General features: G+C 46.0%; 2 protein-coding genes across 2 annotated transcripts in view; both read left to right on the top strand.

The window, feature by feature from the left end:
- The window catches only part of IPO9 (importin 9), a 38721-nt gene extending 17740 nt beyond the window's left edge, over window positions 1-20981 (top strand). The window contains exons 8-24 of the mRNA XM_040085544.1: window positions 1465-1565; window positions 2737-2795; window positions 3290-3441; window positions 4474-4572; window positions 4706-4812; window positions 5985-6124; window positions 7749-7908; window positions 8862-9088; window positions 9292-9440; window positions 10280-10408; window positions 11560-11835; window positions 13758-13924; window positions 15875-16008; window positions 17330-17449; window positions 18317-18418; window positions 19180-19256; window positions 19881-20981. Coding sequence (XP_039941478.1) covers window positions 1465-1565; window positions 2737-2795; window positions 3290-3441; window positions 4474-4572; window positions 4706-4812; window positions 5985-6124; window positions 7749-7908; window positions 8862-9088; window positions 9292-9440; window positions 10280-10408; window positions 11560-11835; window positions 13758-13924; window positions 15875-16008; window positions 17330-17449; window positions 18317-18418; window positions 19180-19256; window positions 19881-19991 — 2310 coding nt within the window. The 3' untranslated portion in view covers window positions 19992-20981. The remainder of the gene's footprint in view (window positions 1-1464; window positions 1566-2736; window positions 2796-3289; window positions 3442-4473; window positions 4573-4705; window positions 4813-5984; window positions 6125-7748; window positions 7909-8861; window positions 9089-9291; window positions 9441-10279; window positions 10409-11559; window positions 11836-13757; window positions 13925-15874; window positions 16009-17329; window positions 17450-18316; window positions 18419-19179; window positions 19257-19880) is intronic.
- A 2353-nt stretch (window positions 20982-23334) lies between these two features.
- Window positions 23335-27555, top strand: part of LZTR1 (leucine zipper like post translational regulator 1) — a 34905-nt gene continuing 30684 nt past the window's right edge. Inside the window, exons 1-6 of the mRNA XM_040085453.2 lie at window positions 23335-23510; window positions 23583-23645; window positions 23865-23921; window positions 24531-24610; window positions 24974-25082; window positions 26681-26764. Coding sequence (XP_039941387.1) covers window positions 23335-23510; window positions 23583-23645; window positions 23865-23921; window positions 24531-24610; window positions 24974-25082; window positions 26681-26764 — 569 coding nt within the window. The remainder of the gene's footprint in view (window positions 23511-23582; window positions 23646-23864; window positions 23922-24530; window positions 24611-24973; window positions 25083-26680; window positions 26765-27555) is intronic.

Raw genomic sequence — 27555 nt, 5'->3', positions numbered from 1 at the left:
GCTTTTTATCCAAAAATTTGGGGATTCCTTCTCTGTTTAAGGATGGAAACAGGAAAAGAAGCAATAAAAGCCTTTGATGGAGTGACTTGAAGGAGCAGTGCTCTGAAGAGAGAAGGATAAGGGCTTTCTTGAAGGATTAATAGGTGATGGAGCCAAACGTGGGGATTGGCAGAGGATCTGTGAAGCAGTTCTTTGAGTTCAGACAAGCAGTGGGAATTGGCAGAATGAGGGGCCAGGGGTTGAAATGCAGCATCTGACAGGAGAGTGCTCTGATTTTTAATGACTTGCTCTGCAGGGCTGTGGTGACCTTGCAAATGCAGCCTCCTATTGTTACAGCCACAGAGGCACTGAATTGAAGAGCTCCCTTAGCACTCCAGCAGCGCTTCCTGCAGAGTTGGTTGGGCGTAGAGCTTAGAAACATTTACATAAGGTTCCTATGCAGTGGCCTATGGAGCAAGTCTGTTTGGATGCTCCTGTGGCCCTAGGCAGGGTGTTGAGTTTGCAGCAGTCCTGAAGATCAGGTTCACATCCTTTGCCAGCACCTGCGTAATTTTTTTTTTTTCCCCCCAGAGACTTCAGCAGGTCTTTTCTGTAATGTTTCCTTCTAGCACCTGCCAGACTTATTCCCAAACCCACATATCTGGGTTATTCCTGACTCCTACTCATCTGCAATGCTGATATTAGATTGCTGTTGTTTTTCTGGAAGGTGAATTGCTTTTTTTTTTTTTTTTCTATTAATGTACCCGGTGCTGCAAACAAACAGACTTCACAGAGTGGTTTGTATTGGGTAGGCACAAACAAACTGACACCCATGTGTCTGGGAGCAGCCACCACTCAGGCAGGCTGTTCTCTAACAAGTGTAACACAGCTGGAGCTGTGTCCCTGGGGAGGAGAGGGGGAATGAGAGCTCTCTCACTCGTGGAGGGTCCCAAAAGGCTTTTGGCAAGTGTCAATGGAGTCATGAAAGTCCCCTAAGTCATGAAAGTCCAGTCATGAATGATCTGGGTAGGTGTTTGCTTCTCTAGCTATTTCCTGGGTGTTCAATGGATGTGTTACTTGCATGAGTAGAAGTGTGGAAAATGGGAAGTAGTCTAGTTTTACATGACATTGGAGTTCTTTTTCTGTGACAAGACACTTCCAGGATAATTGTATCCAGACAGTGCTGCACAGTGATGTGCTTTGGATTTGAGTCATTGTCTTACCAGCGCATTATGGCATTGTCTTCACTCCAGAGTGCCACATCTTGTGTTACCCCTTTGCTTCCCTGCCAAAGAGGAAACACCAAGAGAGGTGTTTTGGTCAGTATTTGAGGAAGAGGGGATTGTGCAGTCAGGAGTGGGAGGTGACCTCGGTGACAGGAAGACTTTGGATAATCTCAGTTGTTAATGAAACAGCAGCTTGTGATTTGAGTGTGTTGATGGCTTTCCCAGTTTCACTTTTGACTGATACTCTTTTTGGTTCTAGGCTGTGACAGCACTTGTGAAAAACTACCCAAAGCACATGATTTCATCAATGCAGCAGATCCTGCCCATCGTCTGGAATACCCTGACAGAAAGCGCTGCTTTATATCCTTGGTAGTGAACGGATTTAACTGGAATCGAATGAAACAAACTCACTCTCATACCCACTAATGACCTGACTGCTGGAGAAGCACAGCACATGGAGTGCTCTGCCCTGCCAGACAAAACAGGATCTTTCTGTTACTTTTGGAGGCTCCATTAAGTTTCTTATAGCTTAAAATATATGCTGATTGATGCATGTGCCCTGTAGAACCGCCACGAGCTCTGCATTCTTTCTGGGACTTTTTGGTTAAAATTGTCTTCTTAAAAAGATACTGGTCACAGTGTAAAGACTTCATAAGAAGGAGAACCAGCAGTACCCCTTCCTGCAGCAGAGCTAATGGCTGATTGCACTTGCTGATTTGCCATTTGAATTTTCAGTCAGTGCTCCACTGCACACCCAGCTGTGTTGGAATGGTCTGTGGGTGTGTTGCCCAGTACTTGAAAACTGACAATTCAAATCTCTCTGTATTATTTTTCCAGACCCCTGTTACACAGTGGAAGGTGTCCCTGCCCATAGCAGGGAGATTGGAACTTACATGGTCTTTAAGATCCCTTCCAGCCCAAACCATTTTGTGAAAATACAAGGAGCTGTTTGTTGGATTTTGGATGGTATATTTCTGCCTCTCCTGTCCTGACTCCTACTATAGTCCTGCTGGTACCTGAGCTCACACAATGGGTTTTTGTTTGCAAAAGGGGACAGTCTTGTTCTCCCTTTCCTTGTGTGTGCTCTTGTACTTTTTGGATCTTCAGTTCACCATCCCCAAAGAAAGCTCCTTCCTTCTTATCCCCAGGTTAGTTTTCTGCCATTTCCAAGGGCTGGCACTCATGGAGAAGCTTGGTAGGGAGCAGCTGGGATGTGGGAGCATGGGGTGGCTCCTCACCCTTGGGCAGCAATGAAGTGTTGAATTGGCTGACATCCCCTGAAAAGAATGGATCTGGGGGGTTCTGTTCTTGCAAAGTTAACAAAAATGAAGTGATCTGTGAATTTGGGCAATGTACAAAGCCAGGAGCTCCTGAGGTGGTTGTCTCTGTGAAGCACAGGACTCTACACAAAATCAAAGGGTTTTTAAAGAACAAAACCTTCCCAAGTTATCAGGAATTTTAAGACAGGAGCAGATTAATTCCAAAATAGATGTTGTTCTTTAGAAAAAAGCCTTTCCTTAATTCCATCCACTTATGTGAGAACAGAAGTAAATTACACAGAAGAGGTGGAGGATCCTGTGGATTCTGATGGTAAGAACTTTCACTTCACTTCTGTTATTTGAAGAGGAATGGAGTTATCTAAACATTGCTGCCAAAACAATGACTGAAACACTGTGGGAGATTGTGCTAAAGGTGCCATTTACCATGTTAGAATGGTGTCCATCACTTCTTTGCAAATTATGTGTGATTATGATTAATGAGGCCACACAGTTTAAGTTTTCTAATGGCTCAAGGAGTGAGTTCAGCAACAATTTTGAGGTAAAAGTTGTGGGACAAAAGAAAATCAAATACGTTTTAGGTTGAGCTTGATAAATTTTAATGAGGAGTGTATGGTGGGAAGAGAGCAGAAAGTGATGAGGTCAGAAATCCTCCTGGGGCTGCTACTGCACTTGCTGGTCCAGGAGAATGAATAAATGTCTGCTCAGACAAGCTAACAGCTTTTAATTATTTTCACATCCATTTGTACCTTTTTGTATGTTGGCATATTCAGTTATGTTCTTTTTTGTTTTTTCCACTTTGTTCAGGTGAAGTTCTGGGCTTTGAAAATCTGGTGTTCAGCATATTTGAATTTGTTCATGCCTTGTTGGAGAACAACAAGTTTAAGAGCACAGTGAAGAAGGCTTTGCCAGACCTGATCTATTACATCCTGCTTTACATGCAGATCACAGAGGAGCAGGTGAGTTTGTTTGTGGTGTGCAGGAAACAAAGTGAGATTTAAACCAGCAGGAAGGGTTTCAGTGCGTGGAAGCTGCTGTAAGTGAACAGGCTGTTCCATCACTTCTCTGTGGCAGCACTTAGCAGTTCCATAATGGTGCAGGGTGGACAATAAATCACAGATCACTGAAGGGTTTGGGTCAGAAGGGACTTTAAAGCCCATCCTGTTCCACCCCCTGCCCTGGGCAGGGACACCTTTCACTATCCCAGGTTCTTCCAAGCCCCATCCAGCCTGGCCTTGGACACTTTCAGTGATGGGACATTCACAACTTCTCTGGGCAACATATCCAGTGTCTCAGCACCCCATTAGTAAGGAATTTCTTCTGTAATCTAAACCTACCATCTGTCAGTTTAATTTTTTTGCTCCTTGTCCTGGGACCCTGGTAAAAGGGCTTTATTTTTAAGGCAATTATAAGGTCTTCCTGGAATCTTCTCCAGGCTGAACAACCGCAGGTCTTTGAGGCTTTCTTCCTTCATTCTTCCATGATGCATTGTGCTGTGAAAATGAGGATTATCGTGCTGAAAGGAAGAAACAGCTTTCTGTGAGAGCAAAAGTGTTGTGCTAGTGGGGTGAAATAATTTGTACTGAAATTCTGCATAGCTCTTGGCCTCTCAAGTGTGACAACATCATCTTTTAGTTTAGGTCGACATGCATAAAAACAAGCACTCTGTTAAAAGATTTATCTGCTTCTCCCATTCCTGTTCTAAAAATAAAGCAGCATGGCATTGATTCCAGGTCAGTCATTAGATCTGTCAAACTCTGATCTCAAATGAGGGGCAGAAGTGCAAGATGAGCTCAGAACAGAGAGAGTTTCTTCTTTTCAAAGGTTTCTCCAGTGGAATAGAAGAAAAATCAGTTGAGGATGAAGACTTCTTATGGCAGAGAAAAATTCTGAAAGTAGTTTTCCAAAACAGGTTTCAGGGAACAAAAAAGCTGCCTTTTACCCATGGTGTCCTGAATTCTCAGCTGCCCTCTCCTTTTTGTCTCCTCTAGATAAAAGTTTGGACTGCGAATCCACAGCAGTTTGTGGAGGATGAGGATGATGATACATTTTCCTACACAGTGAGAATTGCTGCTCAGGATCTGCTGCTGGTATGAAATGTACTCCACATTTAGATAGTGAAATAGCAATAACAAGTATCAAACCTACCTTCAGGAAGGGCATTTAGAGAAAAAGGCCAACTTTTGTCCATACAAACGAGCGCTATCATTTCCTTGTGCACAGGCTGTGGCTGCTGATTTCCAGAATGAGAGTGCAACTGCTCTGGCTGCAGCAGCTACGAGGCATTTGCAGGAAGCTGAGCAGGCTAAAAACAGCGGCGCTGAGCACTGGTGAGGCGCTGGGGCGGAGGGGACGGCGCTGGGGCGGGTGTCAAGCTCATCTGCAGCACTGGGTGCACCGTGGTTTAATCAGATTTCATTCGTGACAATGCTACCGATGGGCAAGGGTGGAATTGGAGAGCCCTGATTAGAAGAAGCAAAAGAAAGTACAGCAGTTCTTGAGCCAGATGGTGAAATCTTCATGTGGAGTACTTTGGGCAGTTCCTAGCACAAGCTATCTGTGTCAAGGCTCCCTCCCTTTAGAGCTTTGTGTTCCTTAAATCATCTCGTGGGAAATGATAATTACTTACACAAAATCAGAAGAGAAATTTGCAATACTTTGTGTTCAGTTAATTAGGATAAAAATTGCAGGAATATATATATTATTATTATTATATATATAATTTTTATTATTATTTTTTTTTAACTTGATGTCAAGAAGAGTGGTGCTGTATGTAGATGTATGTGTTCAGTTTTAGAACTTCAGAGTTGCAGTTTTTAATGTTATTTGGGGATAGAAGAAGAAAACTCCACTGCTGGAGTACCTGGTTGCTGGTCCATAGTGATTCTCTCCTGGTTTTATAGTGCATTGGTTCCCTGGTTGTGTTTATTTTGAATGTTAGTGTCAGAGTAGCCCCTCTGATAATGAGCAGCAGTGGAAAGGCTGCAAAATCAGCCATTAGATCCCCATCTGCCTCAGCTGTGAGAAGTTGTAAAATAGGTTCTTGACTTCACAAATAACAAGGAGAAGTGTATTTGCACATAGTTCTATATCATCATAATTAACAAAATTTTAATGCAAAATTAGATGGCTTTAAGCCTTTAATGTACTGGGTATGCCAGTGCTTCTGCACATAAATTGTGGAGGCACGGCTGCAGCACAAGCTTTCATGGAAGAGGTTGTTTTTTATTAAGAGAACAAAATTGGTACAAGTAACGACTATTCCACCAATATTTTAGGAAGTAACTGAGAATGCTGCCCATCCTGAGGGAGTTTCCAATCTCCCATATTGCAGTTTGTGAATGTTAATCTCTGAGGGCTTTTTTAAATTCTCTTTTCGAATCAAGGAAATAGTTATGGTAGCTTAGACCAAAAAATTACTTGTGACTTCACTTCAGAATATGTGTTTATTTCATGAGTGATGATGGAGGAAAAGTCTTAAGGCATATGAAATATTTTGCAGGTGGAAAATACATGAAGCCTGTATGCTGGCCCTGGGCTCAGTCAAGTCTATCATTACAGACAGTGTGAAGAATGGGAGAATACACTTTGATATGCATGGCTTCCTGACAAATGTGGTCCTGGCAGACCTCAACCTTTCAGGTACGTGGGACCCTGCATCCCTGGGCATAACTGCTGGGAGTCTCTGATGAATCTGGTTGATGTGTGCATGAGGTATTGGGGAATGTACTTGTGCACCTTACTCATGTGAAAAAAATGTTGTGAGTTCCCCCATGCTCCCAGTTTTAGTGTAAATCCTTTATATGTGGGACTGTGCTTTCAGCTGGATCTCATTGTTGGCTGGATGCATGAGCTTGTAGGGCTCAGGGAGCTGGGTGGAAAATAGCTGTTCTGATGTCTTGTGTCTGTTCCTGGGAAAGTCACCAGCAGTGTTTAACGGCCTTCAGAATTCCTGCTGCACCATGTCATCCCATTTGTTTTATGCTGAGGCTGACACTAGTTGTAGCACATGAATTCAAATAACGCTCCTGGCTAAATGGGATTCTGTTATTGGGAACTCAGCAGGATTTTGCTCTCTGTGTTATCTTACATCAGTGTGCAAGAAAATCAGAGTAATTGTTGAAAGTCAGACCTCAGAAGTCCTTGCAAATTAAAGTTTTAGAAGTTTAAGGCAATTTGAGCATCATTGATGAGTCCACATTGAGTTGTCAGTGTAAAAAAAACCTCATTCCTGGGTCCCTTTTTTATCAAATAAACATTTTTTTAGCCCACTACAAAGAAAGGGGGGTTCTTTGTATTAATATTGGGTGAAGATCTAGTGTGCAAAGAGCATAGTGTGCAGTGCATGTAAGAAACCAACCTCAGCAATTTACATATATTTACATTCATTTACATGTGTGGCATTGGGTTGTAAATGAGCTGCTGTGCTCTAGAAGGGCTCCCAGAGTCAGTGTGTTGATGGCTCTCCAAGGATATCCATTTAATGGTCAGTAATGGTACAAAGAAATGTTGTGTTTTATGATACTGACTTAAAAAACAAAGCTCTTCTCTTGCTGTACATCTTGCACAGAGTGTTTTATGTCCTCATCTTAAAATTAGTACTTGCAGGAGGATAAATAATGGCAGTAAAGATGCTGAGGAACAGAGAGCATCATCACTTTGAGGCCAGCCTAGATAGGTAAGGAGATTCATAGTCTGAAAAGGCAGCAGGATTAAGTGTGATAAAGATAAATCATACCTTGGTGAGTGCAAGCAGGTGGGTGGACAGTGAATGTCCGCTGCTTCTGTGGTGCTGGTGAGCCACAGAATTCTGTTCTGTAACTGCAGGGTGATGGCTGCACACCAGTAATGTGATCTGTGAATGCTCCCTGGGTATGAGCTCTGTTATTCTGATTCTTCTCCCTAAGATGCTGCTGTTTTCTTCAGTTGGGAACAGAATATTGAGCTGGATAAATGGGAATTACTGGAAAAAACTCTGTTTTCTTCCTTTGCTTTTGTTCAGTGACGAACAAATTCAAGGGTAAATAATTGAAGGGAGGAGGTTTTTTAATAAATGAGAAATTACTTTTTGAGATCACTAAGAAAATAAACTGGATTCTGGCCATGAGCAAAAATTCTTTGTATGCTGGCACACTTTGTCTTGTGTGTCACATTTCAGCGTTTTCCTGTGGGGATGACAAGATTTTAAATAATGGATGGAAGCAGCTGTGATTTTAAACTGATAAAGCTTATTCTGAAACCACTGAGGTTTTTGTTTTTGCTGCAGTATCTCCTTTCCTCCTGGGCCGGGCCCTGTGGGCTGCCAGCCGTTTCACCGTGGCCATGTCTCCGGAGCTCATCCAGCAGTTCCTGCAAGCCACTGTCAGTGGATTGCACGAAACCCAGCCCCCCTCTGTCCGGATCTCTGCAGTCAGAGCCATCTGGGGGTAAGCAAACCCTGGGGACAGGGGTATAAACACACTGATAAACCGGTTTGTTAAAGTAGCATTTCTGTTTGGGCTGTGGGAGGATTTGCTTTGAATGAAATAGATGTCAGCTTAAAAAGTGTAAGTGAAGAGGTTCAAAATAGAATAACTCTAATGGGGAATGTAGAATTGAGATTCAAGGTTGGCTACAGTAAAGTGTTGTGATGGATATGGTCACAGGGAGGCGCAGCACTAGGTAGTGTTGGAAGGCACGAGGGTGAAACCCAGATTATTCCTGTTTGGTCATAAAGGTGACTGACATCATACAGCCTATGGAGCCAATCACAGCAATAAGGAGTGTTTGGGGCTTGATTTTCTTACCCTGTTTTTGTCAGAAGGAAGCTCTGCTGTACTCATTCTAAAGTAAAAAAAGAACATTAGCGTAAAATCAAAAAAAACAGTCACTAAAAATCTGCTAAAACCTAACTGTTCACCACTTCTGAACAATACTTTGTCTCTTATTTGCAATGAAATGTTAATGAATGGTCAGATTTATGACCTAGTTATTCCTGAAATTGCTTTATCCCCCCCCCAGCTCACTTGTACAACATGGTAATGAAACACTTTGTAAGCAGTGTCTGTCCTAGACTTTTTTCCTTTTCTCCATCATGAATGGGCAGTTCTTAGAGATCTGTCACTGAGGGGCAGTAGAAGCTTCTAAGATCGCTTGGCTCAGCTGCTTTGTGTGGAATGCTGAGGGAAGGTTTCTGGTGAGAGCTTTGCTCCTCCTTCCTGCTGAGCTACTGAGAGGTCAGGCAGTAGTGGACTGAAGGAGAGAAGTCCAAGAGGAGTGAATTTAAGGAGTAAGAGTGGACAGGATAGTTCAACCTCTTACATATTATCTGGAGTGCAATATATTTAAGTGACTTCAATATATTAGGAATGTATTTTTGTATCACAAATTTCTCACCTAGCTACTGTGACCAGCTGAAGATCTCTGAGAGCACCCACGTGTTGCAGCCTTTCCTTCCCAGCATTCTGGATGGCCTGATCCACTTGGCAACTCAGTTCAGCTCCGAGGTGCTGAACCTGGTGATGGAGACGCTGTGCATTGTGTGCACGGTGGACCCGGCGTTTACAGCCAGCATGGAGAACAAGATCTGTCCCTTCACCATTGCAATATTCCTCAAGTACAGTAATGGTATGCATTCCATTTACATTTCCAAAGCACAGTTGGTTTGGCTGTTGAATCCTGCTGCTGAAAACTTAATGGTCATTGAATGAACATTGATTCCCGTGGTAAAGGTAGAGGGGAAACTTGCTGCTTTGCCCACCCAAAACAGCGATGGCAAAGATTGAGATGTGTGTGTGTGTGTTTTAGTAAATGGTGCTTTCTCTCTCCAGATCCTGTTGTTGCTTCTCTTGCCCAGGATATTTTTAAGGAGCTAGCTCAAATAGAAACCTGCCAGGGTCCAATGCAGATGAGGCTGATCCCAACCCTTGTCAGCATCATGCAGGCCCCAGCTGACAAGATCCCGGCGGGGCTGTGTGCAGTAAGTGCTTCAGTGGGGCGTGGCCTGGGCTGGAGATGTTCCCTGTTCTGTAGCTCCCAGGGTGGCTGCTCTGCAAAGAGCAGAAAGGCTGCTGTGGACATGCTTTGGAGCAATCGCTTCAGTCACTGGGGGAGGTTTCTCTGTTGAGAGGAGGCAAACTGCAGGTGCAGGAAGATGCTTCCAAAAGTTTGCTTTAAACTGCTTCTCTGGCCTTCTTCCAGTCATCCCCAGTCATTTTGCTGTGATATTTCCATCTTCCAGCAGGAACAGTCTCTTCTCCCAGCAGACTACACAGCTTTTCCCTGCGCTTCCTCCTAAGGCTTTTTCCGATTTATGCATCACATATGTATGAATTGGAGATAAATGATACAGATGCCCTAATAAAAGATGAAGCATTGACAGTGTAGAATGGTTCTATGGAATTAAACCCATAAACATCTGTATTAATATGCGTATAATCTGTTAATTGGTATGACTGTAACAATTGCTTATGGGTAATTAAAACAAATTAAATCAATATAACCAAAATGGAACAAGTCAGCTAGAACAGTTCTCTGGCTGTTCTGATTAGCATGCATCTGTTTGCCATGTTTGAGTGGTAACGCTGCTTTTAATGTGGGAACTGTCTTGGGAACTTCTACAGCTCACACCAGTGATGCTTGGGTGTATGACTCCAGGGTCCTTGCATTTAAAAATTATTCTGGACTCTGAGTTCAGGGTGTGGTTGCAGCAGTGGCCACATCCCCGCAGGTCACACCTTTGGTGTTTGCAGCAGGGGTGGGTAGTGCTGACTTCAAGTTCTGTGGTTGCTGCTGTGACAGTTTGTGCTTTCCTTTCAGACTTCTATCGATATACTGACCACAGTTGTGAGGAATACAAAACCGCCTCTGTCCCAGCTCCTCATCTGCCAGGCATTCCCTGCAGTGGCACAGTGCAGCCTGAACACAGATGACAATGCTACTATGCAGGTACCCCTGTGGGGAGGGGGAGGATTACAGTACCAGTCCAAGAGAGGTGACACAGCCTTTGAGGAAAGCTAAGCTGTGCTTGCCAGTTGATGTATCAGCAGCCCCCCAGAGCCTCTGCCACCTCCAGTTTATACCATGAAAGTACTGTTGTTCAGGGCCTGCAGTGACTTTTCTGGATCATGCCTGAATGTGGAGAACTGCAGTGAGAAAGGCAGCATCCTGGATGCACTGGAGCATGTTAAAAAACCAACCAACCAAAGCCCAACAACACAAGAAGACCTCCAAAAAAACCAAAACCTCAAACAAACAAGCAAAACTGTAATGCTTTTCTGCCCCCATAACATTTATCACACCTGGTAATGGCGGGGGCTATCTTCAGGAACATTCATAGCCACAGGACAGCAAAAGCCCCCCTAGCCCTTCTCCTTTAGCAACTTTCTGCTGTACACATTTATGAGAGAAGGGGAAGGCAAATCACCATCATTACTGCCTGAGCTGTGCTTGCTGGTGGGCTTGGCTATGGCCTGATGTCTTTGGAGTATCTAGCAAGAAGGAAAAAGCATCAGAGGCTAGAAGTGCAGGGATGTTCCAGCTCCTAGATGGCAAATGAATAACAGGGGTGGTTTCATTCCTTATGTAAGGAGTTCCATAGTGGCAGCTACTCTGCCATGTGAATATAGACCATGGGAATATGGTCTTTGCCTAAACAACAGGCCAGTAAGAATAGGCTGGAGACCAGCAGGGAGAGATTGTAGGTCTGCACATTGGTTGCTTTGCTGGATCTTTGTGCTAAGAATTCAAAAGGAGCTGCAGCTTAGCTGCTGAGTTGTGTTTTGTTCATGTCACATTTCTGTCTCCGTCTCTCACTTGTTAAAAACTCTTTCAATTTCTTGATGTACCAAGATTGGCACAAAACTGCAGCTACTTGAGGCTGTTGTTGTATTTATTCGTTACCTTGATTGTTGCTGACTGGGCAGTGAGGAGTAGCGTATTTGATAATGTGCTGGAGTCTGTAGAACTTACCTGTAAATCTTTTACAGGTGTCACCATTTTTCCCTTTGTTTTCATCTTGGTTCAGGGTGGTTTTGGGATGGTGAAGGGGATGTCTGCCTGTGCCTGTCCGTTCCCTTACCCGCTGCTTGTCTCTGTAGAACGGCGGCGAGTGCCTGCGCGCGTACGTGTCGGTGGCGCTGGAGCAGATCGCGCAGTGGCACGATGACCAGGGCCACAACGGGCTCTGGTACGTGATGCAGGTGGTGAGCCAGCTCCTGGACCCACGCACCTCGGAGTTCACCGCTGCCTTTGTGGGCAGGCTGGTCTCCACTTTAATTTCAAAAGCCGGGAGTGAGCTGGGAGAGAATCTGGACCAGATCCTGAGAGCCATCCTGAGTAAAATGCAACAAGCAGAGACGCTCAGTGTGATGCAGGTGAGCAGGCTTGGCACCCAGGGGCGTGAGGAGAAGCACCAGGAGAAGAAACTGTCATAATTTTCTTTCATTTTGTGCCTGTACATTTATAGCTCATGCAGTTGGAGGGTCTGTGTATCCTCTTGAAGTAGTCAGGAAAATGCCTGCTCTGATCAGAGAATCATGGAATCTCCTGAGTTAGAAGGGACTCAGAAAAATCATTGAGTCCCACTCCTGGCCCTGCACAGGACACTCCATCAATCCCTCTCTGTCCTAGCACTCCTGGAGCCCTGGCAGTCTCGGGGCCATGCCCATTTCCTGTGGAGCCTGGGCAGTGCCCAGCACCTCTGGGGGAAGAACCTTTTCTTAATACCCAACCTACGCCTTCTGTGACACAGCTCCATGCTGTTCCTCAGGTCTGAAATTTTTTGTCAGGTTACAGGGTAAGGAAGATTCTCCTGAATAAGCTGTAATGCACCTTCAGCAGTCCTTCATGCCTTTGTATTTGCAAGCCTTCTTTGGAGGGATAGGAGTTGCCTCAGTAGGAATGTTCTGGCAAAGGCAGCGTGTCTTTTTGAGTGGATTTGTTCTGTATTCCAAGGATAAATGCCTGGGACTTGAGACAAGATGAGCTTTTGGTGGATGGGAGGCATAGTTGGCCTGAGTGAGGTGAGAGACCAGATGAAGAGCATCACCATCTCTTCTAGCCTTGACCTACTTGTAGTGACACAGTTTTCTGGAGTGAGCTTTTCCCAGAGGTCTTCATTCTCTCTCCTGTCTTTTTTGCCTGTGCCCTCAATCTAAAGCAGCTCGTGCTGATTGCCCTGGTTCCTTGGTAGCAGCTGGGGGAAGAGATTTTGCTGGCACTGCTGAGCAAGATCCCATCTCTGCCCCCAGTGCAGCACTCAGCTGAGCTTCACTCTTCTCTAACCATTTTTCTTATTTCTCTGATTTTTGAATGTACTTTTTTCAAGCCAGCATATGGTGCCACAATGGCCATTTCAATGTCAGCAGATCTCACCCGCTTTAGGATTTTTTTTACCCCTGGATATATTAATAATTATTAACTGTTTGGAATGGCTCTCACTTTGCTTGGTTTTGGATTTAAAAGATACAGCAGTTTAAATCTGAAGCGGTCCCATGCAGCCCTTGTAGCCAAGCATTTTGCAATGCTGGATCTGTTCCCTGTTAGCCTTTAGGATGGGTCTCTGGAGATGGGCAGCTTTTCCCTGAGGAAGGCTGCAGAGATGCCCTCAGACTGGGAGACTGTCACTAGTGGACACGAGTAAATACTCACAGATTTGACTCTACACAAAATGAAGGCTGAAGAAGGAAAAAACCTTTATTGTTTACAAAGACCTTGCTTTATAGGTTTTGAAGAATGACCAGGGATTGGAGAACAAGGCTACCACCTCTCCATCCCACTGGCCAGGCTAGAAGTCCATCAGTTGGCTATCATCAGAAAGGAATGTGGAAAAACAAGATGTTTACATCAGGAAACCGTGAGAAAATTCAGTCAGAGTTGTAAACATCACACAGAAGCTCACATAATATGGCAACAGGAGACTGACATTTAGACGTACACAGTGAATGAGTTCTGCCCTTGGTCTTTAGGAGTCAGACTGTAAAACTGCATGTTGTAATGAAACCTCTTCACAAGTTGCAGTTATTTCCCTAAAATCATGTTCAAAGTGCATTCAGAATTGGGAAGGTGCTGCTGAGTGATGATGTGAAGGTGTTGATTGCCTGCATTTGCAGCACAGTGTTTTGCAGCTACTTGTACTTTCCCTTCCTCTCGGGGTTGGTAAGCACAGCCTTCACTCCTGCAGGGAGCTTCAGCTTCCTTCAGTAAGCACAGCTTCACTCTATATCCTTAAATATTTGATAAAACATTTCCAGCTGTTAAATTATGTACAGCTAACATTGCCTTTCTCCTCCTGCAGTCCCTGATCATGGTGTTTGCTCATTTGGTTCACTCACAACTGGAGCCACTCCTGGAATTCCTGTGTAGCCTGCCTGGCCCCACTGGCAAGCCCGCCTTGGAGTTCGTGATGGCCGAGTGGATGAGCCGGCAGCACCTCTTCTATGGGCAGTATGAAGGCAAAGTCAGGTGGGACCCACAGATCCTCCCGTGTTAGCTGCCCTCATCCCATCGCGTGCTGGGCGTAGGGAAGGGGAGCTGCCTCAGCTGGGCGCAGTGTGTGCCAGCAGCGGGCAGAATTGCTGCTCCCCACGCTGTCAGTTCGGCTCAGGAGAGCTGTGGTAACTGGAGCAAGCTCTGAGCTTCCTCATCACTGCTCCTGCTGCCTCGTGCTCCTGTGCTGGAACTGAGACACCAGGGGAAGGGGGTGTCCTGCAAACACGGGGCTGCTTTTGGAATTGCGCATCTGTGAATGTGATGAGAAGAGCTTCCACGCATGGAATTGCCTTTGTAGACTACTGTAGAGTTCCTGGGTGTTGTAGAGCGTTTCCTATGAGAATCTGGTGATTTCTTGTTGATTTATTGATCTATTAAAAGTCGATTAAGAAATCAATTGCAACAGTGTTCTCTCCCTTTTGCTGTAGGGGCATGTTTGTGTTCTGGTGGAGGCTGAGCGCTGTATTCCAAAGCATGGGATGCTCTGTATTCATTTAAATTTTGTCACAGCTGCTGTATTAGATTTTTCTGGAATCGTGAAGCCTCACCGACCACTCTAAGGGTCTCACCAGCTGTTAACTCACTTAGTGAGTGTTGTTATGTCATTGCTATGGGCAGTCAAATAGCCTGTGAAATAAATAATGAGGAAAAGCAGGTTCAAAATGGAAGTTAGTGAATAATCTTGAAGCACAAGCAGCAGATTTGGGGATCAGGTGCTCTTCTTGGCCACACTTCGTTGGTTTCCTCCCTAAGCCTGGTGGCTTATCCCCATTTTGACAGTGCAGGCCTGTCTGCAGGGTCTCCTGAGGCTTATGGCACAGGGAAAAGCCAAGGCTGACCAGGAGAACAAAGTTAAAGGTGATTGTTTAGACCTGTGTTGTCCAAGATGAGAATTGTTTGTGTATAGGTGATGTAAGAGGACTCCACACTGTATTAAACACTTGGATTTGGTTAGTTGTAGTGACATTCACCATGCATTAGTAAATGCTTGGGGCTTCTGTGCCCTGAGGAAAAGCAGGGCCTGCTCTGAGGAGCCCCTTGTTCAGGGTTAGTAGTAGGATCCTGAAGGCAGCTGACACCTCCTTTGTGCACAGTTCCCATCCACTGGGGGCAGGTTGAAGAAGTGGCTGTTGGGTCTTGATGAAATGATGGGAAAACTTTGGGCAGCTTGCGGTGGCAGGTAAGACCTGGGTCCAAACCAGCAGAAGTCAGAGCCACAGTGAGGGAGAGAAGCGGGGGGGGGAGTGAAAGCACAAGAAGAGTTCAATTCCACAGAACTCCAAACCTTCAGTTTGAGATTTGTGGAGCCAGGAAGGAGAGAGGTTTGGGGGTGCCAAGCATAGATTGTCAACCTTGACCTGTAGTCAGCATAATCCTCAATATGCTTGAAAACAGCATGGAAATGGAGAAGGTTTGAAGTGTGGAGTAGAAATGTGAACATCAGAAATGTAAAGGAGAGGAGCAAGCTGGGAGATCTGAGTGTAGCAGAGCCATGAAGGACCAGAAATGGAAATGAGCATTGAGACTGGAGAAAGGGGGCAGATCATCTCTGCAGATCAGCCAAATTACTGCTTTCTTGCCACTGCTTTCCTCTTAATTCCACCTTTGTGTGCACGTGGCCCTTCTGACCTGGAGAAACCTTTAATGTATGTATGGGTGGATGTCTGCACTGTTGGTGATGCTAAACCCAAAGCTTGACCAGTTCCCAGCTTGCTGTGCAGGTTGGGAGCTGAGTCCAGCTTTGGAAGCTGACATAAAGCAGGAGACATGAGAAAATTCTGTCATGCTTGTTCTTGGCAAAGATGTAGAAGAAAGGGTATCTGGGTGTCTGCTCTAGGATGTGTTCCCTGTTAGAAAGGGGCTATGAAAGCCAGACAGTTTGGGGACATTCCAATCTCTAATTTTCCTGTTCTCTGCTCCCAGCTCTGTAGCCCTGTGCAAACTCCTGCAGTATGGCATCAACACAGATGACAAGAGACTTCAGGATATTAGGGTGAAGGGAGAAGAAATATTTAATATGGATGAGGGAATTCGGACACGATCCAAGTCGGCCAAAAGTAAGTAATTATTTTGCTGGGTTTAACAGGGGTTTTTCTGTAAGTAGATGCTGTGAAAGGTCTTAAATAGGTCTGGCAGATCACACAGAGCTGTGGGAGATAGTTCCTGCAGAGGGCACGTGTTGGTTTTTAGAGCTAATTCATACATTGTGTACTTAATATATCTGTTTACCTCTATCAATTTCCCTTAATTCTGCCAAAGACTGGTTTGGAGGACTCCTGATGTCTGATTTAATATAACTGGATGAGGTAATTACGGGCTGGGGAGTTCTTCACTGCTGTTTTGCATCATGAGACAGAATTGATATTTCTGGATGCTTGGTAGCTTCTCTGAGAGGAAAATGTCTTTAGTGCATGCAGAGATTTAAAACAAAGGGATGTCTTTTTCAATGACACACTTTCACAAAAAGTAATTATTCAACCAGAGCCCTGGGCAGTTTTTCCTGAGGGCTGAGCTCCAAGGGGAGAACACTCGGGGGTTGCTGTCCTCAGCCATCAGTCAGACTTGGTTGTGCCACTTGCTGGGATGGGATGTGGAGGCTGTACACGTCCAAACTGGGAGCCTGTCCAGACAGCTGGTGCTCCTTGAGCCTTCAGCTGCCATGGGCTTGGGGTCTGCAGTGGTAAAATGAAGGACTAAGGTGACAGCTAAGGAGATGAATTGAGGCAAGCACTAGGGATTTTAAGAGGTGAGTGGTGGTCACAAATTACTTGCTACCTGATTATTCTTGGCTTAAAAAAACCAAACCAAGGAAGGTTAGACAGAAAAATGGTAACTGCCAGCATCAGAGTTAAACAAAGATTAATACTAGCATCAGTAAGAGCTAAAACTAATGCTTCCAGATTCTTTATTTGATAGGATCTTTACTTTAGTAAGTAAGGGCAAATACACTGTCTAACTGTCCCTGTGGAATAGTTAAGCCCTGTAGGAATGCTAGTAAGGAAAAGTTGGAGCTCAGGAGGGGCAGAGCCATGCCTGCACTGCTCATTTACATGAAAGCATTTGTGGATGTGCAAATGGACTTCAGGAAAGAAGGGCTGACTCCATTAAGCAGCCTGCAGGAGTAGAGTCACACATTCATTCAGCTGTGAAGATTTCTTCCTGCCTCCTCTTCATTTGGAATATGCAAGGTTGGAATTGCATTGAGATCTTTGGGAATGTAGCTCTGAGGGTATATGGAAAGAACCTTTGGGAGTTTTATGTCAGTTGTTTTTCTTTCCCAACCTCCCTAACAAAAAAAAAACCCACCTCAACAAGAAAGGGCCTGTTTTATAACTTTTTATTAAAAGCAACGTGAATAGTATATTTTCTCCCTTACAGATCCTGAGCGCTGGACAAACATTCCTTTGTTAGTAAAAATCTTAAAATTAATAATAAATGAACTCTCTAATGCCATGGAAGCAAATGCATCTAGACAGACAACTGCAGATTGGAGCCAAGGTAAAATACTGTGTTTGCTTTTTCTCTTTGTATGGCTTAAATCTACTTAATCTTCTCTTGAGGAGCATTTATGATATAGGAAATTTGCGACAGTAAATCATGTACCTGTAACTACAAAGGCTTGAATAGTGGATAAGCTCATAGAATCACAGAATCCCAGGCTGGTTTGGGTTGGAAATGCCCTTAAAGCTCATTCTGTTCTACCCCCTGCCATGGCAGGGACACCTTCCACTAGCCCAGGTTGCTCCAAGCCCCGTCCAACCTGGCCTTGGACACTTCCAGGGATCCAGGGGCCGCTGCAGCTTCTCTGGGCACCCTGTGCCAGGGCCTCATCACCCTCTCAGCCTAGAATCTCTTCCCACTATCCCATCTAACTCTGCCCTCTGGCAGTGGGAAGCCATTCCTCTTTGTCAAAGTCCCTCTCCAGATCTCTTGTTCTGTTATACAGTTCATCATTAGCACATCATCTCTCCCTTCCCTGCACTGTGTTTAAGTGCTATCAATCTCTTCCAGGTAAAAATAAATAAAATGGGAGAATAAGTTCAGTTAGTGTTGTGTATTCTTAGACCTGAAAATTCTTTTGGGCTAGTTTGGAAGATGGGATTAAAACTGTGTGATTAAAATTACCCTTTCATGGTGTATCTGGTTTGCCTTTCTTTCTCCTTCAAGTATCCGTTCTTGTTGTTGCCTTTTGCTTGGCTCCAGTTTTGGAATCATTCTCAAAGGATGAGGAGGATTGTAGGTCTTTCTCTTCATCCACCCACACACGCCGGGATATGTTTGCCTACAAACTCCAGTCCCCTATAGAGTGATCATAGACTGGAGCTCTTGGATTTGGGTAATTTCTAGATTGTTTTTTCTAAACAGACGATTCAAATGATATGTGGGAGGATCAGGAAGAAGATGAGGATGAAGATGAAGGTTTAGCAGGACAGTTCTTATCAGATATTCTTTCCACAAACAAGTATGGTGAGTAACAGCTTCAAAGTCCTTCTTCAAAGCAATAATCAAACAGGTGACATCCTAGTCAAAGTTTCCTTCCCTTGCCAGCAGCAAAACAAAAGCTGCAGGCACAGGGAAGGAATTTTGCTCTGGCATTGTGAATAAGGACCTTCTGGAGAAGCCATGGCTTTGAGCAACGTGGGGATTAAATTGTTGCATTATAAATAACATCACCTGGGAGTTCACAGGCTGCACAGGCTTCACACCTGAGAGGTTCCTGCAGGTATTTCTTCTAAAGAGACAATTGTTGCTCAGAGGTGTAGGTGTGACCTAGGATGGCCGTGTCCTAGGGAGAGGTGAGCTTGTTTGTGGAGAAACCTTGAGGAGCAAATTCTGCATAAAGAGATGAGCAGGTGCGTTGTCTCTCGTGTAGCCTCAGAAGGGAGAACTTTACAGGGAACACTTCTCACATTAGCTCAGAACTGGCAAAGTGTCGCCTTCACATGGGATTAAGATCCTGGTGCATGGAATTCCCAAACCTGCCTGTGAGTGTCCCGTGTGTGCTTGGCTCCCCTGTGTGTTCTCGAGCCTCCACTGACTCTGGTTCTGGGCTTCAGTGGTTTCTATCACGTGATGTAAAGGAACAAATATTCTGGATACCATTTTCTTTTTCCAGCAGTGCTGAAATGAGTTACTTTTGGATCCTTGAGTTTCAGTAGTTTAATAGAAAACTTCCTGAGATAGTCTGCTCTTTTTGAGGTTAAAACCTTCTGATTTGCCTTTGACAGATGAAGATTACTATGAAGATGATGAAGAGGATGATCCAGATGCATTAAAGGACCCCCTTTACCAAATAGATCTCCAGGTGATGCTCTAGAATGAGGGGTTTTATCAGATTCCAGTCATTCTCTGTAAGCTTTAATTTTGTCAGTGTTGTACTTTAACAAATATGTAAGCACTGGAAACACCAGTTATTGACTGTCATCCAGAAGGCATTCTGTTAACTGAAATTACTTTGGAAAGGGCCGAGCGTCCCAAGAATTTCTGCAACTATTTTTCCTTATCGTTAATATCTATAACGTGGAAATGTGAATGAACAAAACTCTTTGAACAGAGGGAGATGAGACTTTTCTACCTATGAGCTTCACAGCTACTGGCAGAAGTCAGGAGTAGGTTGGAGAGTGGACATGACAGAATTTCATATTCCACTTGGAGATGCTCCCACCAGTCAGCCCGTGTTACCTTTCACTCCTGCTTTTCCCACCTTTTGCTCCTGCAGCTGTTGATGGGCTCTTCCCTCTGCTCCCACTCTTCTTCCTCTGCTCCAACCCTTCCCTCTGATTCCACTCCTCCTTCTGCACCACTCCCTTCTGTTCCCTTCAATCCTGGGGTCTTAACTTGGTGCATGTTGGGATATGTCTCCTGACACGTGGAAGCAGCAGGATTTCCCAGGAGGGTGGTGCTGACAGGGTGTTTCTGTCCCTCCCAGGCCTATCTCACCGACTTCCTGTGCCAGTTTGCACAGCAGCCCTGCTATGCCATGTTCTCTGACCACCTCAACGACAACGAGAAGCGAGTGCTGCAGGCCATCGGGATATAGACCCACTCCAGAGACCACACCTCCCAGACCTGAACAATAGGTTATTTTTGGCTAATTCCACGTTTTATGATTGGACATAAAACATTTTCCAGTGTCTGCCTGCCTTGTTCCAGGTCGACAATGGCCTCGTTGTTTTGAGCCTCATCTTAACACGCATCTGCTAAGGGAAGGAATCCTGAGAAAGCAGCAAGGACATTGCACATTGGTCTCACCACAGGAGCACTTTCATTTTCCACAGTAACTTTTCAGGAAGTTCTTAAAGATAAAAAATAATGTGTCCTTACTATTTTTAAAAGGAAACTGTCTCTACCTGTGAAGAGGCACTTTTAATTTCCCACAGCACAGTCGGACAGATAAAGGAACAGGTTCACGTACGGATTGCTTGAGAAGCGGGAAGGTTGTTCCTCCTGGCTGTTGTTCCTCCTCACGTAACACAGGGTAAATATCTTGATCCTACAACGTGACTTCTTTTATAGAACCACAGACTCTTTTCAGAGCTGCCTGGATGGGATGGAGCCAGTTCACAGGAGTTTGGAGGGGAAGCTGAGACAATGAACCTGAGTGCATATCTTCTTTCCTGGTGTGGATGAGGCTCTGTCGTTCACATCTCCCATGGGAGCAGTTCTTCACTAACACTTGTGTGTGCACATGCTCAGAGGAAGCCACCACTTAAATTTCTGTTCCTGTGGCATGTGACTAGAAAGTGGTTTTCTGGAACACAAGGTAGCCACAGTTTTTAGGGGGAAAAAAACCTGATTGTATTTAACATATTTGCTCCATGACAGCCACTCTGAACTCCTTTGCTTTTTTCACACTCCTGTGTGTATTTTTATAGAGTGGTAAAATAACATTTGCAAATTGATTTCCCCATGAGGACAGTGTGATGTATCTCACAACACCTCTCTGCCTTTGGTTCCCTTTTGGGGAAAATTAAATAAAACTATTAAAATGTACATTGGTATCCTTCTTATAAAACAGATTTAAAAGGAACTTATGCTTGTTTCCTGAAGTCACTTTTTAAAGACTTATTTCTCCTTAGGACATGTTCTGTGTGTGCCACCAGAGGATTTTGGGTTTCATGGGAGTCACCTGGACAGAAAGGGAGTCCTGTGCTGTATCTGCTGCTTAAAACAACAGGCTGAGCCATTACAGTTTCCTTTTAAGAAAGGCACTCACTGTTCCTTTGTGGAATCATTTGCTTTGATGTTTTATCAAAACCTCCATAACCTGGAGTCCTTCTGTATCTCACTGGTCTCATGTTGTGCCTGAGAATGGGCAGAGCCAGGGGTGAACCCCCATCCCCTGCAGACTCTTCTGAGCTGTTCTCAATTTTTTGTGTGCCTAATTCTATGAGAAGCAAAGTTTGAAACCTGATTTTTATGTGTCTAACAAGGTACAAGCTCTTCCCATGCCATTGACTCTCAGTGTCTTTCTTCCTTGGGGATTCTCTGGTCTATAAGAATATCTAATGAACAGGGTGTCCTGACCCTCCTGTTGTACAGTCCAGTAGGAGTTTTGTTCTCAGGCCTTTGCTCTCAGCTTTCACTGAAAGAGCCAACAAGTTAAACTGAGCAGTGCAGTTTTGAAAACCCACCAAGAAGCTGATGGCTGCAGTGGTCTGTGTTCACATGGCTGTTCCAGGAGTGTCCTCAGAGGAGTTGGTCCCAGCTCTGGGAAGAGGCAGGACCAGCTTTTTTTGCCATGTGTGTCAGCAGCAGAGGCTCAAACCCAGCCATCCATGCTTGGAGAAAAGTGGATGCCAAACAGCTGGAAGCATCGAGGTGTGGTCAGGGTGTCTGGAGTAAACAGTGCATTGAAGGCTGGTTAGCCTGGGCTCACAGAGGTGCTGGTGGGGTTTGTGTGTGCTCTGCTGGGAGCTGGAGCTGGCATCCTGGGCCTCAGGGGGGATTTAGCCAGGTTGGAGGATGGATTTAAACAAGACCATGAAAAATGAGGCTGACATTGGTACAGACACTGAACTGAAACATCTAAGGGTGACTGTCACTCTAAGTTCCAAAAGATGGATGGGTCAGTGCCATGTTCCTGCTGGCGCTCATCCATGTTTTGGGTGAAAATGGCTTTAATTTGCAGTTATCAATACAATTTCAAGGAGTGTGAGAAGGGAAGGATGGGGGGATAAGTGGCACTGTCTCTACATGTAAAGATTCACTTACCTGAGCTTCCCACAACACAGATGGACAGAAAAAAGGCACTGTGTCCCTTACGCATTGCTTGAGAAGTGAGAAGGTTGTTCCTCTTGGCTGAACTGGTGCTCCTCACTCTCCCTCCTTCATCCTCAGCTCGGATGCAGGCTGAGCTGGCTGGGCACGGTGCTGCTGCGTGGCAGCTGAAGCTGAGGAGCAGCCCGAGGGGCAGGGCTGGCACAGGGATGGTGTGGCTGTACAGCTCTAACTATTGCCAGCACCTTCACCGTGTGCAGGGTGGTCCTGGCAAGAATTGCTCTGACTGAAACAATCCCTAGGAAGAATCTGGATAGGATCTGAGAGAGTGCATGAGGTTTGAGGGACCTCAGCAACGTCCTGCTGGTGCTCATGACTTCGTTGCTTTTCTGCTTAACCACTGTCATCTTTCCTAATAAAATTCTGAAGGCTCCATGATGTGTCTTTATACAAGGATTGTGTTTGCTGCAGGAATTGTGCCAAAAAAATCTCTGACCCATAACACAGCGATTGCTCAGGATGGAAAGTGCTGGACTGTGAAGCAGTGTCTGAGGTCTGGTTTTGAGGTGCAGCACCACTTGTGTTGTCTGCTGTTGTGAAAAAGCGAAAACTAACAGAGGTGACTGACACCATGCTAGAAAAGTAAGGAAAAGCAAAGCGTGGGCTGTGAACGACTGCACAGCCGGGGGCAATGCCACTACTGCGTTGGTGCCTGGCACACATATCCCACTCAGGACTCGTCTGTGGGGATGAACTGGCCATGTTTGCTCACTGACCCTTCTCCAGGGAGTAGAACGAAGCTCCGACCCCATGACTGTGTTTAATCAGCGAACCGCCCAGCTCGGACCCTGGAATGAGACTATGCATATTCATCAGAATTTTTCTTTTTTGGGAGTGGGGTTTTTTGAATCAACAAACTCTTGCCGTGTAAAATCCGGCCCGGCTCCCTGTCTTTACCCGGGCAGCGCCCGTACCGGCTCGGTCCCCGCCCCCTCGAGCCGTGCATGCTGGGGGCTGTAGTCCGGGGGTAGGCAGCTGCCAGGCCACCGCCCCGGGCGCGGTGCAGGCCGGGAGTTGTGGTCTGATGGCGCGGCCGCAGGCGCGCTGGAAGGCGGGCGCGCCGGGCACGCCGGGAGCTGTAGTCTAGGGGGCACGCGTGGGCCATGGCGGCGGCCGCGGCCCCCGCGGGCGGCGCGGGGCGCTCGAAGGTGGCCCCGAGCGTGGACTTCGACCACAGCTGTTCGGACAGCGTCGAGTACCTCACCCTCAACTTCGGGCCCTTCGAGACCGTGCACCGCTGGCGCCGCCTCCCACCCTGCGACGAGTTCGTGGGGGCCCGGTGAGCTGGGGAGCGGACGGGATGGTGGGAGGGGGGCTCCCGGCGCCGCTGACCTGTCCGTGCCGCCCGCAGGCGCAGCAAACACACCGTGGTGGCTTACCGGGATGCGATCTACGTGTTCGGCGGAGACAACGGGTAAGGGGAGCCGGAAACGCGGGGAGCAGGGCCGGGGTGTGATGGAAGCGGGGTGTGAGGGGAATGGGGTGTGAGGGGGACGGGGTGTGAAGGGAGACGGGTGTGACGGCAGGTGGGTGTGAGAGGAACGAGGTGTGAGGGGAGCAGGGCTGAGGGTCCGCGGCCGCCCCTGTCCGACCCCCGGCCCGGCTCAGCCGCCTCTCCCGTCCCTCCCCGCAGGAAGACGATGCTGAACGATCTGCTGCGCTTCGACGTGAAGGACTGCTCGTGGTGCAGGTGGGCAGCGCAGCCCCTCGCTGTCCCTGGACGCTGGCAGGGCCGTGACACGCCGTGGCTTCCCTCAGCACCTCGGGCTGGGTGTAAAAGTTTGTGGCACTACTCGAGTACCCTAGAAGAAGTGGCACTTCCAGCGCTGTCACAGCTGCTCCCTGCCAGCCTGCTGTGTGCTGGGCCATCGGGGTTATCCATCCTGCCCGAGGGGAGGCCGGGCAGCGCAGCAAAGGACAGGACCAGGGTTACCTCGGTTCCTGCAGCCTGTGGGAGGGCAGAGGGACTGGGTCTGCACCCCTCAGGCCAGGGAGGGTGCCAGGAGGGGCTCACACCTTTCTTGGCTCCTTTGCTCTGCACTGGGCAGCCTGTCTTACCTCACCTGTGTCTCACTTTCCAGCTCTGCCAAATAGATTTCAGCAGCAGCATGTTTGTAACAGTTTATACTACATTGCTGTTCCGTAAAATCTTAGTGCAATCAACAATCCAAAACCAGCGAAACACTCGGGAACAAAAGAATAACTCCTAACAGTTGTTTCTTTTCTGAGTCTGCACAGTAGCTCTGAGTGCCCAGAGCACAACCAGGGTGTTTGACTGCTGCTGTTGTAACCTGTGCAGGGCTTTCACGACGGGGACGCCACCGGCACCACGGTACCACCACTCCGCCGTGGTCTACGGGAGCAGCATGTTCGTGTTTGGTAAGGCAGCTGCAGGTTGTGCTGGAAGTGGTAGATGTGCTGCTGTACTGGTTTGAAAAAAGAATGAGAGATCTTTAGGAAACGTTAAAGTTCTCATTCAGTAGCAAATATAGTATTTTTCATGGCTGAACTGCGATTTCAACTTTAGTTTGGTTATAGTTTATATTTCGCTGTTTTGTTTAAAGTAAAGACAACTTCAAGTTCATTACCATAGTGATTCTTTAGGAGGAGTGGAGGAGAAGTCTCCTTCTGTAGCAGTCCATTAGCCAAACACTTCATGCAATCTAAAGTTTCTCCTAATGCAATGCCTGGGAGTGTGAGTGCTCCATTGCCTGGGTGTCTAATGGAATTCTTGTTGTCCAGGTGGTTATACTGGAGATATCTATTCCAATTCTAACCTGAAGAATAAAAACGACCTCTTTGAGTATAAGTTTGCAACTGGGCAGTGGACAGAGTGGAAGACTGAGGGAAGGTAAGAACTGGTGTCATTGCCTCACGCTTGGCATCATTTCACATGGCACAGTCATTCCTACTTACAGTGCTGATGTTGGGGCTGCAGCATGATTGCTGCTCTGCTTTCTCAACTAAAGTTTTTTGGTTCCACAGGAGTTTTTTTTTGGAAGGCCTCAATTCCAGAGGGTACTATAATGAAGGTTTGTTCAAAATCTACTCTTCATGTTTCAGGTCCATGACAGACCTGAAGGACAGGAGCAAAGGGAGTTGGGTTTTTTTCTGAATTGTTTCAGTTTTAAGGATGGCTTGGGAATTGTTGATCCCTCATGAACATGGGCTCCTAAGATTCAGTGTTTCAAGGAAAATCAAAATCACTAACACATTGCTTCCTAAAGCTGACTCTGTGCACATTTCAGAATGCTGTTTCTGACAGTGATTGTGATCCAGCTACAGAGTGTTTTTTACAAGGGTCTGGACGGGATAAAGGGGAATGGCTTCATACTGGCAGAGCAGGGATTGATGGGATATTGAGAAGGAATTCTTCCCTGTGAGGGTGCTGAGACCCTGGCACTGGGTGTCCAGAGCAGCTGTGGCTGCCCCGTCTCTGGAAGTGTCCAAGGCCAGGTTGGATGGGGCTTGGTGCAACCTGGGATAGTGGAAGGTGTCCCTGTCCATGACAGGGGGTGGGACTGGATGGGCTTTAAGGTCCCTTTCTGCCCCAAACATTTCTGTGTTTACCACTCCCCAGTGAAGGTCATGTGTTGTCTTTACCTGCAGTCCTATACACAGCTGAAGTTTCTGAAATGCTGGTTTCAGTGGCTGGAGAGAAGGGAACATTTGTTATTGTGATTTGTAGAGAGGGATGAGGAATGTCCCATCCATTCTTGTGTTACTATTGCTCACCTCTGATGAGCACGTTATATTTCAGAACAGAGACCATATTAGTAATTTCTCTTTCTGGATAATTCTGGTGACTTGGGACATTTTGGAGAGTAATTCTTAGTCAGTTTGCAAGCTCACGTTTTGCTTGTTATTCCCCAGAGTTACAGTGTTCATGTGGCACAGTGACCTCAGACAAGCCAACCGATGCCTTGTGGCATCACAGGTTTGTTCAGCCTGGCTGATCTAGTTAAAACAACAAAGATTGTGGAAGGGATATCATAGGTTTGATTTTTCATTGTGGGCACTACATCTTGGGAGCAACCCTGAATGATCCCAAGTGAGTATCCTGAGCTCTGTCCTGGTCTCATTTATGTGTTTCACCTGCTTAGTCTGTGGGAATACATGTGGGATGTTCATAGCAAGAATTGGTTGTCACCTTGCTCTACCAGTGGTGCTATGAATTTTCCCATTATTTAACTACATTACACAAAATACTTTAAGAGTGTTTAAGTCCTGACAAGGAATTAGTTGGGATTTCTCTCCATTGAAGGCAGCAGAGTACAAAACTAATACCTGCCTTCAGAGGCTCACTCAGTGTTTGGAGGGTGCATGGCAGAAGCAATTTTGTGTAGGGGACTTTCTTCTTCTTACATGTGCATTTTAGCTCTTAGATCCTTCTGCAGCCCCTCTGCAGCTGCAGAGGAAAGATCATTGTCTGCATTTTCTTCCTGACAGGTTGCCAGTGGCCAGGTCAGCTCACGGCGCGACAGTGTACAGTGACAAGCTGTGGATCTTTGCTGGATACGATGGCAATGCACGGTATGGGGTGGTATCACCCTCTCCTTGACTGCTTTTGTGAAATCCCAGCCCCTCAGTTTCCGCCTGTGTAAAGACATTTCCATATTCCAAGAGATTTAAACACTCAGCTGGAGCTTTGGAAACCCAGTCTGTTGTTGAACATTGCAGTTTTGTAATTCGCTGGTTCCTGTTCAAATAAGTATGTGCTTAAAGCCTAAAGATCTGGTTACTCAAGAGTGGCTGTGGATGTGTAATTTGACAGTCTGCTTGGTTGTAAGGCTGCAAAATGATCTTTGGAATTTGGCAAATGAACATTTCTTGAAAGATCCCCGGCACAGGCCAGCTGATGTTGCTGAGGACTTAGAGAGCAAAGTCTGGATTTGCTGTGAAATCATCTGACAGAACTAAGAGCAACATGTCATTTTTTTTCTCAGAAGTCTCTGGAAATATGGAATATTTAGGTTGAAGGGAGGTGGGATTTTGTATGGGGAAAGACTGGAAAGGAGTGATGCTGAGATGTTAGAGAGGGCCTGGTGCTTTGTCTCACAGTAGCTCCTTGCATTTGCTGTTGGTCTGTCAGGGAACAGTCAATTCTGGACATGTCATTTTTTTCTGTTGTGATGAACTTGAGGAGCAATTTATGTTGATGCAAAGTATTTGCATTGTAAGAGCACACGGAGATCGTCACAAATTAGGTGCTGGGTTGCCTTCTGAAGAGAATCTTCAGAAAAGTGTCCAGCTCCACAAAGTCTCCAGGAGAACTGCTGATAATCAGGAAAACAGATGGGATGTCTTTGTTATTTCTGGAGGAG

Source organism: Hirundo rustica, chromosome 24 (genome assembly GCF_015227805.2).
Source record: "Hirundo rustica isolate bHirRus1 chromosome 24, bHirRus1.pri.v3, whole genome shotgun sequence".
Classification (NCBI taxonomy): Eukaryota; Metazoa; Chordata; class Aves; order Passeriformes; family Hirundinidae; genus Hirundo; species Hirundo rustica.
The sequence above is the reverse complement of the archived record's forward strand: the minus strand, read 5'-3'. Positions and strand labels throughout refer to the sequence as shown.